We start from the raw sequence: 19,641 nt of genomic DNA, 5'->3' as shown, positions 1-19,641 counted from the left end.
AATGGTTCTCAGCTTTTGCTTTCCCTAGTAAGTTAAGTATGCATTAAGGGAAGAAACACTATTTATTCTTTCACGAAAGTACTTAGTACACAATTCATAATAGCTAAAACCTGGAAGCAACCCAGGTGCCCAACAACAGATGAGTGGCTGAGAAAGCTGTGGTATATATACACAATGGAATACTATGCCGCTATCAAGAAAAATGAACCCACCTTCGCTGACCCATCTTGGACAGAGCTAGAAGGAATTATTTTAAGTGAGCTAAGTCAGAAGATAAAGATGAGTATGGGATGATCCCACTCATCAACAGAAGTTGAGGAAGACAATCTGAAAGAGAAACTAAAAGCAGGACCTCACCAAATTGTAAGTAGAGCACCAAAGTAAAAACTCTGTGGTGAGGGGTAAACATGCCGCTTCCTGGGACAGTGGGGGGTGGGAGTGGGTGGGAGGGATGGGTCACAGTCTTTTGGTGGTGGGAATGGTGTTTATGTATACTCCTAGTAAAATGTAGTCATATAAATCACTAGTTAATTAATATGAGAGGGGGAAAATTAATTGTATGTCTCGAAGTTTTTTAAAACCCAAACTGAATCTTTTTAATATATAGGCTGTGTAATTGATATGCAGACTCTCTCAAAAGCCTAGACCAAGTAGATCAGAAGCAACCAATAGCACAGCTATATACAAGATACTGGGTACTGTACAGTAAACCCTAACAAAAGGACTTTTTAAAGTTAACCCAATTACCAAATAATGTGATGATAACATTAACTATCCATTGTCTTTTTGAACCCTAAGACAGCAGGAGCCTCACATCTCCACTATAGAGCCTCTACTTCCCCCAGTCCTGGAGCCCTTGGATAGGGCCCACTTTCCCGTATGCCTCTCCCAATCCATATCAAATAATATTGCATCTGCCGATCACAACCTAATCAACACAACGATTGCCACCTCAACATGCTTCACTTCAGACTTGTGTCCAGAGACTTCACGTGTGGAATGACAACCCTTCAGCTTAATTACTCTGGTAAGACCTTTCTTTTCATAGTATACTCTAATTCCATCCCAGGTGGTTCACTAACAAAGTCCCAAAACCTAGATATAGACCAGGTTCTGTGAGAGAGAGCATATGTTCACACATATGTATCCATAAACTACTGCAAAATATGTACCTGAAAGCAGAAGTACACTAGAGTATGCAGTGAGTATCTCCCTAACACTTCCTCTCCACTATTCCAAGTTTTGGGTCCATGATTGCTCAACAATTTGTTTGGCTTTGTATGTTAACTCTCTTTTCAGCCACCAGGTTCCAGATGCCATCAGGATGCCGGCCAGGCTTCTCTGGACTGAAGACCCCATCAATGTGTCCTGGAGCTCAGCTTCCCCAGAGACCCACCACTAGGGAAAGAGAGAGGCAGACTGGGAGTATGGACCGACCAGTCAACGACCTTCTACAACCCACAATGACCCTGGGTCCATGCTCCCAGAGGGATAGAGTGGGAAAGCTATCAGGGGAGGGGGTGGGATATGGAGATTGGGTGGTGGGAATTGTGTGGAGTTGTACCCCTCCTACCCTATGGTTTTGTTAATTAATCCTTTCTTAAATAAAAGAAAAAAAAAAAAGGAAAAAAAATTTACAAAATTTCCCATAATCTTCAAAGTCAAGCATCACATCCTAATGTTTTACCTGTCACAATATATTTTAAAAAATGATTTTACTAATAAGCTTCAAATAATAATTTTGAAATAATGTGAAAGTAATTAACAATGTTATTACTAATTGGCTGCTTAATGTATATTCTTACAGCAGAAAAAAATTAGTATACTATCCTAGATTGACACTCTAAAGTTGACAAACATACACATTGAAAGGCATAGTAAAATATACTCATAGATAAAATCATGTTATTACATCAGACTTAACTAAGTAAAATATACTCATAGATACATACTCATAGATATACTCATAGATTACATCAGACTTAACTAAGTGATGGACTCATAATACAGAACACTGTTCTCCCTGCCTACAGGGAGGGGTAACACTAGGTAGGGGTTAGAAGTAAATGAACACACTGGGGAAAAACAGACAAACTAACAAAAACCAACCAAATTTGGAGGAGAAAAATGATGCGTATGAAAAGCACAAGTAGATTATTCTCTCTTTTCATATTTCAGGAAAAGTTAGAATACTAAAATTCAAAATTTTATTGTAATAGAAAAATATCTCCAACAGATGGAATGTAGAAGTGTAATAGCACTGATGATTAACTTTCACAGGATGAATTAACAAGTGGAAAAAATATGTTGAACACAGTATAAAAAGGAATAATCTTCTTGTGCTTTTTATACTCATCGTTTTTCTCTTCCAAACTTGTGTTTTTGTTCTTTTTAAATGCATTAAAAGGAATTTGGGAGGCTAATCTTTGTTTGCTAAGGAGAACTGCTATATTTTTGAGGCCAAGATTTAGTGACAACTGACAGAAAATAAGGGAAACCTCCCACCACCCCACACCCTGAAAAAAAAATTCAGTCTTCTCTAATGGAAATGAAATTATTGTATGATGTGGTATGCGAGGTGCTGTGGTAGCTAAAGAATTAGACTTTCAAGCATGAGGATCCCAGTTCCATCCCACCAGCTCATGTACAAGAGTGATGCTCTGGTTCTCTTGCCTCACTTACAAATAAATAAATAAATAAGCAAGTAAATAAAAAATAAAGAATAAAAAAAGAAATTATGACACAAAGTTCACAACCTCACATGGCTGTGAAGTTACACCCCTGAGATATAGTAGTTTTAAAAAGCTAGTTAAATTACTAAGAAAAAGGAGAGAAAAATAAAAAATAATGCTTTACTTAAAAAAATTTAGTAGTTCAAATACTATGAAGTAATCTTTTTTGAGTATTTATTTTGGTAGTGGTTGATAACAGACTAAATTACTAATAAAAGATCACAGATAAAATTTTTGCTATTTGGGGGGCTGGAAGGTGGTGTACCGGGTTAAGTGCACATAGTACTAAATGCAAGGGTCTGTGCAAAGACACAGGTTCGAGCCCCTGGCTTTCCACTTGCAGGAGGGATGTTTCACAAGTGGTGAATTAAGTTTGCAGGTGTCAGTCTTTCTCTCTCCCTCTCTATCTGATGCTCCCCTTTCAATTTCTCTCTGTCCTAACCAATAAAATGGAAAAAATGGCCACCAGAAGCAGTGAACTCATAATGCCAGCACTGAGCCCCAGTAATAAATCTGGAGGCCAGAAAAAAAAAAGCTATTTGTGCTATATATGGTAGAGTATTGCTTCTACAGCATTCTGCAGGGATGGAAATAGCCCTTTTCTCTAGAATATGGAACTGTTCTTTGCACATTATATATAAGAACATGGAATGAAATAAGGATATGGCTGATTATATAGATTAGAGGAATGAGCTATTCTGGTAATATGTTATCTACGACATAGTAGAGGATTATAATTTTTTAAGATTAATTTGCCAATTTGTTCAGAAATATCAACTTTTTTCAGTCAACATACGTTTTAAGTTAACTAGATGTAAAAGATAATCAATTTGGTATAAGCTAAACTACTTTCCTTGCTTGTGACAAACATGTGAGTGTATGTGTGTGTATATGTGTGTATATATATATATACACACACACATATATATACACATATATATGTGCTTATTTAAAGAGGTAATAATAAGCCAATTGAAAGTGTTTTGCTTTGCTATTAATTACGTTATATAAACAATTACAATTTTTTTCAAGTTGCATTCTGAATTATTTGAGTTTTTCTGCTTGAGATATGTTTTATGAGGGGACAGGAAAATTGCACTTAATTCATATTTCTAAAATCACTAAAGACAGTAGGCCTTGCCAAGAAACCTCCCAAATAAAGGCATGTATGGACAAAGAAATGCTTTTAGGAAAAAATAAAAAAGAAGTCTACAAATTTGAATCTAACTGAACTGTTATACTCACCAGAATAGTTGATTCCACTGCCTGCAGTAAATGGAACAATAGAAGTATTTTTAACTTTACCACAAATTTTGTATTTCACTCAAGATCAGACACATAATGAAACATAGCTACCTTGATATGTAAATATTTTAACTGTAGCAAATACATACAAATGATGATAAATAAGGAACAGACTGCTTCAAATTAAAGGTTGATATAGTTATTAATACCTAATGCCAAAGAATTATTTACATGAAGGTAATTCAAGATTTTTTTTTTTTTAACTTTGAGAGCCAACATTAAAATACGAGCAAAACTGCTCTGCTGATAAATGCAAGGGAAAGTAAGTTCAATTTCCTTTGATAACTCAACAACGAGCATGCCATTATATTAAAAATTGAGCAAGCTTAGAAATTCGTAGTAGATTTTAATTCTAAAATAATTATTAGATGTTTGAAACAATCAGAAGTCTCCTAACATTCTTAGATTACTATATTAAACTTAGGGACTCCTTTAAACTTGATATTCACAACTTAGTTGGTCTATAGAACATATAAGTGGTATTAATGGGTCTTACCATCTTTTCCATCTATAGGTTTTGACACTTCAATATCAAAGTTTTCTTGCATCTGCTGACCTCTAAAACAGTTGAGATGTTCTTGCTCAATTAAATTACTTTCTTCTTCTTCAAGAGGCTGCCAAGTGCCATCAATAAACCACTGCCCACGCATTACTGGTATTTTATCAGCCTCTGAAAAGAAATTACAAATTTATACATTTAAGATCCAACTTTGCCAGAAGATATATATAGTAACTACAATTTTATGTGGTAAAAACAAACTTTCCTGACTTAAAAGTACCAAAAGCTGAAGTTTCAAATTTCAAGCCAGTGTATAATCGAAATTATCATTAATTTCCTTTGTATTAAATATTACACATAATTATTTGGGTTTTGGAGAACTAGATGTATAGTTATTTAACTGAAGATACCAGTAATCAAAATTAGTAGGCTAGGGGTTTAAGACAAATTTCATGCAAAATGTTGGTGGGTATCTTAGAAAATACTGACTTACCCTTCCAGAAGTAATTTAGAAATAGTGTGTGAAGTGAGTGTATGGCACTTTTAGGGCTGCCTTGAAAGTTATGGGTTCCTATTTACTATACAAGAGTAGCTGAAACCTTTTGACTATAGAAAATTCCTCACCCAGTTTAGGAAAACATAAACTAACTAACCAAACAAAACACACACACACACACTCTCTCTCTCTCTCTCTCTCTTTCCCTCTCTTTTGAATAGTTAAACATTTCTTTGGCAAATACTGTTCCTATATGCCCAAAACATTTAGTTCCTATGCAGTCAAGATAAACCACAATGATTAGTTCCTTTAGAGAAATTATTTCAACTGGATTTAAAACACAGTATTTTGTGCATACATATTAGGACATGTCCTATGCACAAAAAGTACAAACTTTTTTAAAAAAAATCTTATGCAATTAAGTATAAAGTTAGAACTTCTGAAGACTGCAGTAATCCTAGTAATGTTAACTTGAGCCCAGGCACAGTACATTTACGATTTCACTATTCCTGGACTGATTGTTTTTCATTCAGATATATAAACAGAGATTAAGAGAGAAGAGACATCAAAGTACTAGAGCTTTTCCCTATGTCCTGATACTCCTATGTGGTGCCAGGACTCAAGCCTGGGCAGCATGCATGGCAAGGCATGCACTCTACCTGGTGGGCTATTTCTCTGGCCCCAAGATATCAACTTGAAACAACAGGTTTCAAGTGAGACTTAAGAGGTATATTTAGTAGGTATAAATAGCATGTTCAAATAAATAATATACTGATTTTATTAAATAGGAAACAAAAATTTTATCATGTAACAAGTACAAATATAAAAGAAACAAAAAAAAGTGTAATTTTGTAATTTCATTTAGGAATGTCAGATAAACTAGTGTACTTTTCCCTTAATGGATCTCCTAAGCTTTGTCCACTGAAAAGTCTAAGAAAGACTAGTGCATTTTAAATGAACATTCTCAGAGGTCCTGGGCTCAGTCCCCAGCATAAACCAGGGCTGAGCAGTCCTCTGGTCACTCTCTCCAATAAATAACTCTTACAGTGTTTCTATTTCTTCTTATGTTATATTCTGCTACAACTATTCTGCCATTATTAAATGCTTGCTGCATTTTTTGTTTCTTAGATTCTAGAACGAGAACTTTATTGTGAATGATAGTTTCTAACACTATAATGTTTATAATTATTTTTACTCTTGTCTATCAACCTCTGCTTTCTTTCCTAACAAAGTATCTATTTATTTATTCATACCTGAACATTGCTCAACTGTGGTATAAAGTAATGCCAGGATGTGAATCTGCTTTCTTATTGTTTTCATTTATTTGTGATTTCCTTTGTTCACTGTTTCATTTTAGTCTATTAAATCATTTATTTATCATTTTATATGAAAAATAAACAGTACTGGTTCATCATATTCAGTGCCAGGGATTGAACCCAGAGTCTTCTGCAAAGCAAGCACCTGTCTCTGCTCATTGCACTACCTCCCTAGCTGCAGAATTACTTCTCTTTATATGTGTCCTATACATAGCATATGGTTGCTTTTTGTTTAATGAAGTAATTTGAAAATATACTCCTTTTTTGCTTTGTCTTGATACTAGATTTATCACTGGGGCTCAGTGCCTGAACAACAAATCACACCCTTGTAGCAGCCTTTTAATTTAATTCAGTTTATTTTTATTTGATAGGAGAAAGAGACACTGCCTCACTGCTCATGAAACTTCTTCCCTGCAGGTGGGGGCAGGGGGCTTAAAACCAGATCCTTGCACATGGTAATGTGTGTGTTCAACTGGGTATGCCACTGCCCTACCCTTAAAATCTATTTCTTAAAATAGATCTATTAACCCTATTTATGCCATTGATATATCTAAGCTTGAGCTGAACTATATGAACTGATATATCTGTACATTTATATAACTGATGTATTTGAGCACTATACTCTTTAATAATTATCTTTTATTATTATTACTTTTGCTGGTGATTTAATAAAGATTAACAAGATTATAGGGCAAAAGGGGTACAATATTTCATAACTCCCACCATCGAGTTCCATATCCCATCCCCATCCATTGCAAGCTTCCTTATTGTTTACCCCTCTGGGAGGCTGGACCAAAATTCCTCATGGGATATAGAAGATGGAAGGTCTGGCTTCTGTAACTGCTTCTCTGCTGAGCATGGACATTAGCAGGTCAATCCATACCCCCAGCCTGTTTCTGTCTTCCCTAGTGGGATAGGGCTCTAGGGAAATGAAGTTCTAGGACACATTGGTTGTCTTCCCGGGGAAGTCAGGCTAGCGTCATGGTAGTGCCTGAAATTTGGTGGCTGTAAAGCAGTAAGATATAAAGCAGGGAAAACTGTTTAATAATCAGGAACCTAAAGGTAAGAGTAGAGCAGATGGAACTAAGGGTCTTTGTGTGGGAAGAAGATAGGAAGTCTATTTTAGGTATGATCCAAGGGACCCATGACTTTAGTAGTTTTTGGGTGAGCCAGACAGACAACATGCAGGTGGGCTAAAAGTTTTGGGAAGATAGTGTCAGAGTTGGGAATAGGACTACAGAGCTAGATCAGGGCAGACAGAAGCTCCCAAATATGAGGAAAGTATATAAATACCGTTAACTGTAAACCCTATTGATCTGACCTAGAGCCCATGTCTATTCATATTTAGCATAGAAACCTGTGTAACCTCTGCATCCCTGTCAGTCTGAGCTCACAGTCTATGGTCACAGCTAGGAACATTCTAGGCTGCACTCATTTCAGGACCAGTTTTCTTCTGAGAGTAAGGCAGTCCCTAACATTGCTGTTTTACAATGAGGACAAGGTCCTGTAGAGGCCCACAAGATAGCTTATGATGATGTTCCTGATCCAAGTGGCCAATGATGGTACAGAGAGGGGTCTATTAGAGGTCTAGATCCATCATATCCAAAGATTCCCTGACTAGAGCACCAAATGATCAGGTCGCCTGGTAGTGACCAAAAGAGCCATCAATAAAGTGTGCCAGTCTCTTGCCCCTATCCAGATTTTGTAGTCCTTACTTTATCTGACAAGGTCAGCCTTAGAGTGATTGAGGGAAGTGAAATAGGAAGTAGGTGAGGAGGGTATACAGGTTGAGGTAGAAAATATCTGACTAAGTGCTTTATGGTGTCTTTTTTTTTAGGTCTTTCCACTTGCTTGCTTAATTTACTGAGCTTGAGTCTACTCACTGCATTATGTATCTGCTATTCAACCTTGGCTACTGAAAATAATGTTGCAATGAACACAAGGGGTGTATACATCTTTCTGAAGTGTTTCTGTAGCCAATGGATACATAACCAGAACTAGAACAGATGTACTACATGGTATTTCAATTCAAGATCTTTTAGAAATCACCATACTATTACCAATAGTGGCTGCACCAATTTACATTCTCAAAGAAAGTGTATGAGGGCTCATTTCTTCCCCCACATTCTTGCAAATAGTTGCTGTTTCTTGCCTTTTGATTATTTATTTATTTATTTATTTGACACAGGAGTTCATCACTGGGGCTTCACATCTACTTGACTCTTCCACTCTGGAAGACATTTTGTTGTTGTTATTGTGTTGCTAGTTAGAGGGTAAGAGATACGGGGGGTGGGGCAGCAGGTAGGAGGGGGAGGAGGAGAGAGATAAAGGAGAGACACCATACCAATATTTTACTCCTTATGAAACGTCACACACCCAGGAACTCCCATGTGGTGGCTGGGGTCTCAAACTTGAGTTTTCCAGCATGGTAGAGTATGTACTCTATCATTTCCTGGCACCTTGTTTCTTGTCTTTTAACTGTAGCTATTTACAAAGGTATGAAGTGATATCTTATTGTAATTTTGCTTGGCATTTCTTAACACTAATGAAAAAATATATACATATAGCCACCCAGGTTGAGAATCTTCCTGCATAACTTCATTGCTTTTGGCCGATAATTTTTTTCCTTTCCTCTAGATGGGGGTGGGAGGAGAGGAGAAGAAACACAGCACCATTCTACTGCTTGTGGAGATTTCCCCCTGCAGGTGCTCCTATGCGATGACCTAGGCTTCCTGTGTAGTAATGCGTGAACTCCACTAGCTGAGCCACCTGTCAGCCCCTACATAATGAACACATTTTCATGTAACCATATATGGGTGTATTTGTTTCTGGGTTCTCAATTTGGTACACTGATTTTTTTTTTTTTTATTGCTACAAGGGTTATTGCTGGGTCTCAGTGCTTGCATGATGAATCCACTGCTCCTGCCTGGCAGCCATTTTTCCTCCCCCTCTCCCCACCCTCCTTCTTTCTTCCTTCTATTTGATAGGACAGAGAGAAATTGAGAGGGGAGGAGGAGATAGAGAGACACTTACAGCACTGCTTCACTGCTCCTGAAGCTTGCCCTTGCAGGTGGGAAGGTGCTTCAACCCTGATCCTCGCAAATGGTAACGACACTCAACTGGTTGTGCCACTGCCTAGGCCCCATTTTTTTTTTTAATTTTCAGTATCATTTTTTGTGATATAGTTTGAAGTTGGAAAGAATGATAACTCCATCTTCATTCTTTTTTTCTTAGGCTAGCTTTAGCTATTTGAGATTTTTTTGTTCCATATAATGAGGATTTTTTTCTTTATTTCTATGAATGGTAGTGTTTGCACTGGATCTATTCTTTTAGGTTTCATAACCATTGTAAAGATGTTAATTCTTTTTTTGTTCCCCTCAATCTTTTATTTAGTGTAGGTTTAGAATACTATAATATTTTTAGGTGTATTTAAACCTATGAGTTTAAATATGTGTTTAAATGTGTGTGCATTTCTGTGTGTATACATACAATCCATTGTTCCCATCACCAAAGTTCCTGTGCCATTACACCAAAGAAAGCTCTCACCTCTCCTCTCTATTCCTCGCTCCCCTCTGATAACCACCAGTTTTTTCAAAGACTAAGTTAGTTTGCCATCATTATTTTTCAAAGTTTGTTTTAGTTATCCATATTCCACACATGAATGAACCATTCCATAGTTTTATTTCACTTCTTTTTTCACATATCATAATTACTGGCAATTCCTGGATGCCCTTTTAATGGCAGAGTAGTATTCCACTAACCATATGATCCATAACCTTTTCTATAATTACTCACTAAATGGTTTTTAAGTTGTTCCCTATTTTGACTATTAAAACAGTGCTGCAGCTCCTAACATATGGGTATATGTTCTTTCATGTCATTTGAATTGATGCCTGCACATTGAATACGGCATTTTTGGGTCAAGTATTGGTTGCTTTAATTCTTTAATTCGAATTTAAGTCCATACTCCCAGAGGGTTAAAGAATAGGAAAGCTAACAAGGGAGGGGATGGGATACGGAGTTCTGGTAGTGGGAAGTGTGTGGAGTTGTACCCCTTTTATCCTATGGTTTTGTCAATGTTTCCTTTTATAAATAAAAGAAAAAAAATAGTAACACCCTGCCCCCCCCCAAAAAAAAAGAAACAGGCTGGGATATCGGCTGACGTGCCCATACCCCCAGTGAAGATGCCCATGTCCTGTGAAGAAACAATTACAGAAGCCAGAACTCCCACCTTCTGCACCCCCAAAATAATTTTGATCCATACTCCCAGTGAGGGAGAAGATGAACAATGGGCTCTGAAGTCCAACTCCATCAGGACCTGGAGAATGAAGAGGAAAAAGGGAAGGAGAGTTGGATGTAGTAATAGGTGTATATGTGACTTGGAAAGGAAGAGAAGATGGGACCATAGGGGAAAAAAGGGCAAATATATACAAATATAGACAGACAGTTGTAGAAATAATAGTTAACCCATATCTACAACCTTACAAGAACTGCTGTAGCTTACAATGGATGGAATGGGGATTAAGAATTCTGCTGGTGACTTCCCTGGACAGACAACCCCACCAATGTGTCCTGGTGCTCTGCTTCCCCAGAGCCCTTCCCCACTAGGGAAAGAGAGAGACAGGCTGGGAGTATGGATTGACCTGTCAACACCCATGTTCAGCGGGGAAGCAATTACAGAAGCCAGACCTTCCACCTTCTGTATCCCACAATGACCTTGGGTCCATACTCCCAGAGGGTTAAAGAATAGGAAAGCTATCAGGGGAGGGGATAGGATATATAGTTCTGGTGGTGGGAACTGTGTGGAGTTGTACCCCTCTTATCCTATGGTTTAGTCAATGTTCCCTTTTTATAAATAAAAAATTTAAAAAAAATTCTGCTGGTGGGGATGGTATGGTACCCCTGTTATCTTGTAATTCTGTAAACCAATATTAAATCACTAATAAAAATTAAAAATAAAAATAAATTTAGTTAGGTAAAGTGCTCACATTAACAATCAAAGTTTGTCTTCTTTTTCTTCCACATAATGCAACCTATATCCATTCTCAAATAGAAAAAGTCCCTATATATCTCCCCTAAGATGTACAGATTATTTAGTTATGTTGGTAATTTTAAAATAAAAAGTTTGGTAAATATTGCCTGTATGAGTAAAAAGAGGAATTATAAATATTATGAAGTACTACTATGTTGAAGTATGGTTAGCTTCAATACTTCAGCACTCTATCAGCAACATTCTATCACTACCATGTTTACTGATAAACATATGCATATGTAACTACTGCACACAGAAACACAGATCTCTTAATTTACTCTTTTTAGAAAGAATTTTTCTTTTAAGAACCTTTCCAAGATACTATAAATCATGTTAGTTGAATACTATAACCCTTTTATTTTTATATAATTTTAAAAAAATTATCTTTATTTATTGGATAGAAACAGCCAGAAACGGAGAGGGAAGGGGGTGACAGAGAGACAGAAAGATAGCGAGACACCTGCAGCCCTGCTTCACCATTTGAAAAGCTTTCCCTCTGCAAGTGAGGACTGGGGGCTTGGACATGGGTCCTTGTGCACTGAACTAGATGTGGTACCACTCAGCCCCTAAATTCCTTTTTAATTCCTACTTTACAGTTTAAGATGATTTATAAGTTATTTTTTAAAAAATATTTATTTATTCCGCTTTGTTGCCCTTGTAGTTATTATTGTCATTATTGATATTGTCATTGTTGGATAGGACAGAGAGAAATGGAGAGAGGAGGGGAAGACAGAAAGGGGGAGAGAAAGACAAGATACCTGCAGACCTGCTTCACCACTTGTGAAGTGACTCCCCTACAGGTGGGGAGCCGGGGGCTTGAACTGGGATACTTACGCCAATCCCTGCACTTTGCGTCACCTGCGCTTAACCTGCTGCGCTACCGTCCGACTCCCCTATAAGTTCTTATAATCATTCAGTACTCTATACTTTCATATACATGAAGCTACTTTAGGTATTTGTAAATCTAACTCAGGGGTGGGGAAATTTTTTTTCTACCAAAGGCTATTTGTATATGTTGTCTTTTGTGGGTCACACACAATTATCAATTTCTGTGGTCTAGGAGGTGGCGCAATGGATGAAGTGCTGGACTCTCAAGCATGAGGTCCTAAATTCAATCTCTGGCAGCTCATGTACCAGAGTGATGTCTGGTTCTTTCTCTTTCCTACCCCTCTCATTAATAAAATATTTTAAAGAATCAAAATAATCAATTTAAAAAAATTAATGCAAGGTGTCAGGCTACAACATCAATGTACAAAAGTCAGTGACATTTCTTTATGCAAACACTAAGTCCAAAGAAGAGGAAATCCAGAAATCACTCCCATTCACTTTTGTAGCAAAATCAATAAAATATCTAGGAATAAACCTGACCAAAACAGTGAAAGACTTGTACAATGAAAACTATGAGTCGCTATTCAAATAGACAGAAAATGATACAAAGAAATAGAAAGATATACTATGTTCATGGATTGGAAGAATTAATATCGTCTAAATGAATATTCTCCCCAGAGCCATATACAAATTCAATGCAATACCTATCAAAGTCCTACCAAGTTTCTTTTAAGAGATTAGAACAGAAATTACAATAATTTATTTAGAACCAGAGAACACCTAGAATCGCCAAAACTATCTTGAGGAAAAGAAACATAAATGGAGGCATCACACTCTCAGATCTCAAACTATATTATAAGGCCATCATAATCAAAACAGCCTAGTACTGGAACAAAAATAGGTTCACAGACCAGTGGAATAGAATTGAAAGCTCAGTACTAACTCTCCACGCCTATGGACATCTAATCTTTGATAAAGGGGTCCAAATTATTAAATGGAAGAAGGAGGTTCTCTTCAATAAATGGTGCTGGGAAAGCTGGGTTGAGACATGCAGAAGAATGAGACTGAACCACTTTATCTCACCAGAAACTAAAATCAACTCCAAATGGATCAAGGACCTGGATACTAGACAAGAAACTATCATATACTTACAGGAAAACATTGGTGGAACACTATTTTACCTAAACCTCAAGGACATCTTTGATGAAACAAACCCAATTTCAAGGAAGTCTAAAACAAAAACAAATCAGTGGGACTACATAAAATTGAAAAGCTTCTGCAAAGCCAACGAAACCATCACCCTAAAAAAGAGACAGAGGACAGAATGGGAGAAGATCTTCACATGCCATACATCAGACAAGAGACTAATAACCAAAATATACAAAGAAATCACCAAACTTAGCAACAAAAAAGCAAATGACCCCATTCAAAAATGGGCAGAGGATATGAACAGAACATTCACTACAGAAAGGATCCAAAAGGCTAACAAAAATATGACCTACAGGGATGCAGAGGTTACATAGGTATTTGTGCTGAATATGGGCCCCAGATCAAATTGATGAGATATACAGTTAACAATATCCATATACTTTCCCCATATTTGGGAGCTACTCTTTTTCCCTGAGCCAGCTTTCTAGTCCTTTTTCCAACTATGACACCATTTCCCCAGACAATAACTTGGGTCCACCTCCATACTAGAAGTCAGGCTCAGGCAAAAACTAGCAAAGTCATGGGCCTCTTAGAATATACCTAACAGTAGACCTATCAGCTTTTTCCAAAACAGAGACACCAAATGTTCATCTGCAATATTCTTGCCTTTAGGTTCATGATTAGTCAACAATTTGTTCTGCTTTATATCAACTCTTTTTTCAACCACCAGGTTCAAGATGTTAGCATTACGCCAACCTGACCTCCCTTGGCAAAGGACTCCATTGTGTGTCCTGGAGGCCTGCCTCCCCAGATCCCTGTCCCACTAGGGAAAGAGAGAGACAGGCTGAGAGTATGGATCAACCTGCCAACACTCTTCTTCAGCAGGGAAACAATTACAGAAGCCAGCACCACCATCTGCACCCCATAATTATCCTGGTTCCATACTCCCAGAGGGATAAAGAATAGGGAAGTTATCAAGGGAGGGGACTGGATACAGAGTTCTGGGGGTGGGAATTCTGTACAATTGTACCCCTCTTATCCCATAGTCTTGTCAATATTTCCATTTTATAAATAAAAATTAAAGAAATTAGCATAGGATGGGCAAATAGCAAAATGGCTATAACAAAAGACTTTCACTCCTCAGGCTCTGAGGTCCTGGTTCAATTCCCAGTACCACCATAACCTCATATGCTAGAGCTGAGCAGTGCTTTGGAAAACAAACAAACAAAAAACATCATATTGCTAAGAAAAGAGCTTCTACATTTATTGAATTTAGAGTCCTACCTATGGTTGCCTCAGCATGGCCAATGAAATGAACATCCTTTGGGCTGGTTGTTCCCTACCACCAGTTTAGCTAGTATTTGAATATGTACCATAAACTAGGCAGTAAGGCACATAAGATGATACTGTCAGGCTCTGTGCTGTCCATGTCAACAAAGAGAATTCCTTTATGTGCTGACTCTTCTATATTCTGTATGCATTCATTTCCATTTTCTACATTATCTAACTTTTATATCTGTATTAATTTATGATGACATTTTTGTCACCTTTCATTCTGATTCTATTAAATTAATTCTGCAAATACCTGCTAGTCAATGTTTACTGCACTATATTGAGTTTAGTCTTCCTTAAATATAGAATGGAATCCTTGAATATAGAGACTACATCCTAATTTATCTATAGAATCTATAAGACAAGAATGCTGATGAATAAAACATGTCTCATTCAGCATTGCCCCACTGGCTGACAAGTTGGCAGAATGAATACTGCTCTAAGTGCCGCTGTCTTCTCCAGTTTGAGCAATGCCTGCCAATCTGTTTAACTGGTTTATGCTATACTAGTCTGTTAGCCAGTAGCTTTCTCCATTTATTTATGTATTTTTATTTATTAATTATTGGATAGAGACAGAGAAATTGAGAGAGGAGGGGGAGATAGAGGCAAAGACACCTGTGGACCTGCTTCATCAATTGTGAAGCTGCCAATAACATCCTCTCTCTCTTTCTTGTAATTATCTTATTCAGAGGAAAAAGACTGACTACTTTCCAGGCATAAAAACAAACAAACAAGAAAACCCAGGGGATTGACTTTTTTGGGGTGATAAACATTTTGTTCAAGGATGACACACATAAAAAAGTGAATACATCACAAGCATACAGCTCAAAGGCTTTTTACCAGTTAATTACACGGAAATGCTAAAAAGAGAATACTACCAGCATTCCAGAAGCTTCTCTCTGAATCTTCCTTTTAGGTACTATCCTTCACCCTTCATCTCTACTACCACAGATTAGCTTTTCAGTGACTTATATAATGGAACTGTGCAGCATATACTTTTAATTTTACTTGACTTCTTTGGCAAAGTATTACATTTGTGTAAGTCAACTATAAAAATTATTATGATTAAAATACAACTCATATTTTAGCAGCTCAACATCAGACAGCTATGAGATATGTTCCTGGCTTAGCTATTTCTACTATTAGAACAATTCTAAATAATGTAGTGACATAGTAATCTCTTATTATATGTCACAATATTAAATCAAGTCAGTAAAAAATCTTCCCATTGGAACCAAACTGTAATGCTAGGAACACACACACACACACACACACACACACACACACACACACACACACACACGCAGGGGTGGAAGAGTGGGGTCCTCTTATCACAGACATATACTGTATGATGTTCTGGCCAATGATGGGTGGGAAATATAATGGTGATCTTTACATATAGCCTAGGTGTGTAATGGGCTATACATACATCTATGTACTCTCTATGATATTTAACAAAAGTTTCCTAAAGAAGCATTTCTCAAAATGTATCTAAGGCATTAAGTAATGCATGGATATATAAATGGAGAACCTTTTGTGGATTAGAGAGGATTGCCCATTTTTCCAGTTGGGATAGCATTATCACCCTGGTTCAGACCCAGCATACACTACCACCAGGCTGCTCTCATATCTGGATACCTTTCCTAACTAATCTCTGACATCCCATAATAAGCCATTATTCTTGTTACTTCCGTCTTCACCACCTGAGCGTCTATTATTGCACACTAAGATGTTTTCCACTCAACTCAGGCTCTGATACCCCCTAAAATCTATTCCTATTGTTCAGGAGAGAGAAGGCTGGTGTGGTCCTAAATCCAAAAACATTTTGCCTTTCAGGTGACATAGGCAATGCTTGAAGACACAGATTGTCATCACTAGGGAGTGGCGAAGGTCTGTTGCTTGGCACTTAGTATGTTAAAACATTAACTAAATGAAAAAAATATTAACTAAATAAATGAATATGTAATGCATTCAGAAATTTAGGAGTTACAGTTAACTGACACTTAACTAAGTCTAAGTTACATTTAGACCTTAGAATGCCTAGAGTCTAAAAATCAAATGCATTTTAAATCTGTATGTGCATGTATAAGCAGTATTTAATTTTGTTTTTATAAAGTATATACATTGGTATATGCATCTGAAAATAAGAGAAAAACACTAAGTTATGAACAGAGACCTATGGGAGGTGGAAACTTTCCATTCTACATTATAAGTGCTTGTAATGTTTTTATAATATACATTTTAATATTGTATGTGTGGTGACTAATCTTATTTATTATTTTTTGGGGCTGGGGTCACATATATGCATTTCACTGCTCCAGGCCACTTTTCCATTCAGATAGAGACACTGACCACAACATCAGTTTCCTCTGGCGTCATAGGTGCTGGGGCTTGCAGTGGGGCCACATGTTTGGAAAGGTATATGCCCTACCAGTTTCTAGGTTTTAATTTTCATTAATTTGACTAGGTTACAGGCTACCCAGTTATTTGGTCAAACATACTGGGAATGTCTGAGAGATGTTTTTTTGTTTGTTTAGTTGAACTAATGTAGGTTTACAAATTTTTGTTTTAGGACAACTTCACACCTCTTGAAAATATGTTATCACATCATGCTCACTTTCTAAGTGTCAATATGCAGAGCGTGTCTCAGGACAAGATTAATATTAAAATAAGTAGGCTGAATAAAGCATACTGCACTACCCTTCCCATAATGTGAGTGGGTCTCATTAATTAACTGAAGGCTTGAATGAAGCTAACAGGTGATGCTGGAATAAGGGATTCTCCTGTCTAGCAGCGTTAATGCTGAAACAATCTTATATTGCGTGGAGTTCACTGAACAGGGACACGGGCTCAGAATGGTTCTAACAGCAGCTTACTGGCTTTCTGACTCAAAACTGGATATTGCTGCTGCAGATTTTGGACTTACAGGCCTTCAGAAGTGTGTGAGTCAATTCTGTGTAACCTCTTTTATTCTCTGGAGAACCCTGATACACTCAAGAACAGTAAAAAACATTTTGCATAAAGGTAAATGTCCATCCCATACCCTCATCTTATTTTTTCAGACAGAATACCAATTTATTCAGGGCAGTAATATGGTTAGTTCAAAGTCTATTTCCAGTCTCCTTCTGCAGCTAGATTTAATTATATGATGGAATTAGGTGGGTAATAGTACAGAGCAGAAACTACTAGTACAGCTCTTTAACTTTTTCCTCTTTCTTTTCTGCCACTTAATGTTTTGAGTTTGGGGCCAGGTGGTAGCATACTGAGTTAAGCACACATAGAAACAAACTATAGGGGAGTTGGGCGGTGGTGCAGCGGGTTAAGTGCACGTGGCGCAAATCGCCAGGACTTGCTAAATAAATAAAACTTAATTTAAAAAAAAAAGAAACAAACTATATCCCTGAAAGAAGCACACATAGTACAAAGCGCAAGGACCCCCACAAAGAGCTCCCTACTTGCAGGAGGATGGGGAGTCGTTTCACAAGCAGATCTGCAGGTGCCTGTCTATTTCCCCCACCTCTGTCTTGCCCTCCTCTCTCAATTTCTCTCTGTCCTATCCGATAAAATGGAAAAAATGGCCTCCAGGAGTACTGGATTCATAGTGCTGGCACTAGGCCCCCTGGAGGGGGAAAATGTTTTGAGATCCTGAAGTACTCTCAGATCAAGTCAGTTAATTACAAAGGGTGGAAAAAGCTGAGCAACATAAGGAATCTCTGTCCCTAATTACACATAATAGACATGCCACAAAGGTATGAATTCCAAATATCCACACTTCTTTTAGGTATAGCAATATATACCCTTTTGTGTTTTAGCCACTATTATTTTTGTTTTTAATTATATGCTGTAGAAACTCACATGCATTTGTTTAGATATGTATTTAAACACATAAAACCAGGTGGTGGCACACACAGTTCGGTGTACACACATGACAATGTGCAAGGACGAGGGTTCAAGCCCCCTTGTCTCCACCTGCTGGGGGGGGAATTCATGAGTGGTGAAATAAGTGTTGCAGCTGTCTCTCCTATCTTGCTCCCTATCTCACCTACCTTGCTCAATTTCTCTATTCAAAAATAAATAAATAAATAAATAAATAAATAAGGCCACCAGGAAAAGTGGATTTACCATGCAGGCGTGAAGCTCTACAATAACCCTGGTGGCAATATAAAAAAATTAAAAATTAAATGTCATCTCACCACGTAGCTATAAAATGGTGAGATATGGTGACTGCTATGCATACAAGGATCAGAAGAAAAAACCTTCATAGGGCTAAAGGATGTAAAAAAATGTCTACATAACAAAGGATGACTTTTCATTTCAAACAATCAAGTTACTTCGTATTTGTCGTTACACTCTGCATAGCAGAAAACTAAATGTTAAGTATAACTCACAGGCAAATAAAGATAAAAGAAAGGCTTTCCAGGAATCCAAAGGAAAAGAACTGTTCTTTGTGACTAGAAAATAATTGCAAGATCCATTTTTACTACGAACCTTTCATTCAGTTAAGCAAAACTTTGAGTAAATCTTTTTTTAGGGCACAACACAAATTTCTATCGGTCAATAAGGACTTGACATATAAAAAGGTACATTCATACCAGGAGGCAGAGGGAACAACTATAGTATTTCTACAGGATTATATTCAAGAACTATTTTAATCAGCATTATACTCTGCAATATATGTGTGTATAGAGAGGTCTCTCTATAATTAGGAACTAAATAAATAAAATGTTATTTTTTCATTTGAATACCTTAATATATACACAAGATAGAAAAAATAATGTTTAGGTAAGAGTCAATTCCAGGGGAGTCAGGTGGTAGCGCAGTAGGTTAAGCACACGTGGTGCACTTTGGTTAAGCACACATGGTACAAAGTGCAAGGACTGGAGTAAGGATTCCAGTTCAAGGCCCCGGCTCCCCACCTGCAGGGGAATAGCTTCAGTGAAGCAGGTCTGCAG

At 37.3% G+C, this 19,641-nt stretch overlaps 1 protein-coding gene across 8 annotated transcripts in view; it reads right to left on the bottom strand.

Moving 5' to 3' along the window:
- Positions 1-19,641, bottom strand: part of DDHD1 (DDHD domain containing 1) — an 88,335-nt gene that overhangs the window by 56,182 nt on the left and 12,512 nt on the right. For 5 of the 8 annotated variants that reach the window (XM_060174946.1, XM_060174948.1, XM_060174950.1 and 2 more), the window contains exons 2-3: positions 4,534-4,707; positions 3,978-3,998 (exon numbers count right to left, since the gene is read on the bottom strand). In XM_060174946.1, coding sequence (XP_060030929.1) covers positions 3,978-3,998; positions 4,534-4,707 — 195 coding nt within the window. The remainder of the gene's footprint in view (positions 1-3,977; positions 3,999-4,533; positions 4,708-19,641) is intronic. The other 3 variants (XM_060174947.1, XM_007535513.3, XM_007535515.3) reach the window with 1 other exon arrangement.

The sequence above is a fragment of the Erinaceus europaeus genome, chromosome 16 (genome assembly GCF_950295315.1).
Source record: "Erinaceus europaeus chromosome 16, mEriEur2.1, whole genome shotgun sequence".
NCBI classification, from domain to species: Eukaryota; Metazoa; Chordata; class Mammalia; order Eulipotyphla; family Erinaceidae; genus Erinaceus; species Erinaceus europaeus.
Note: the sequence above shows the minus strand (reverse complement) of the source record. Positions and strands in the feature narration are given on the sequence as shown.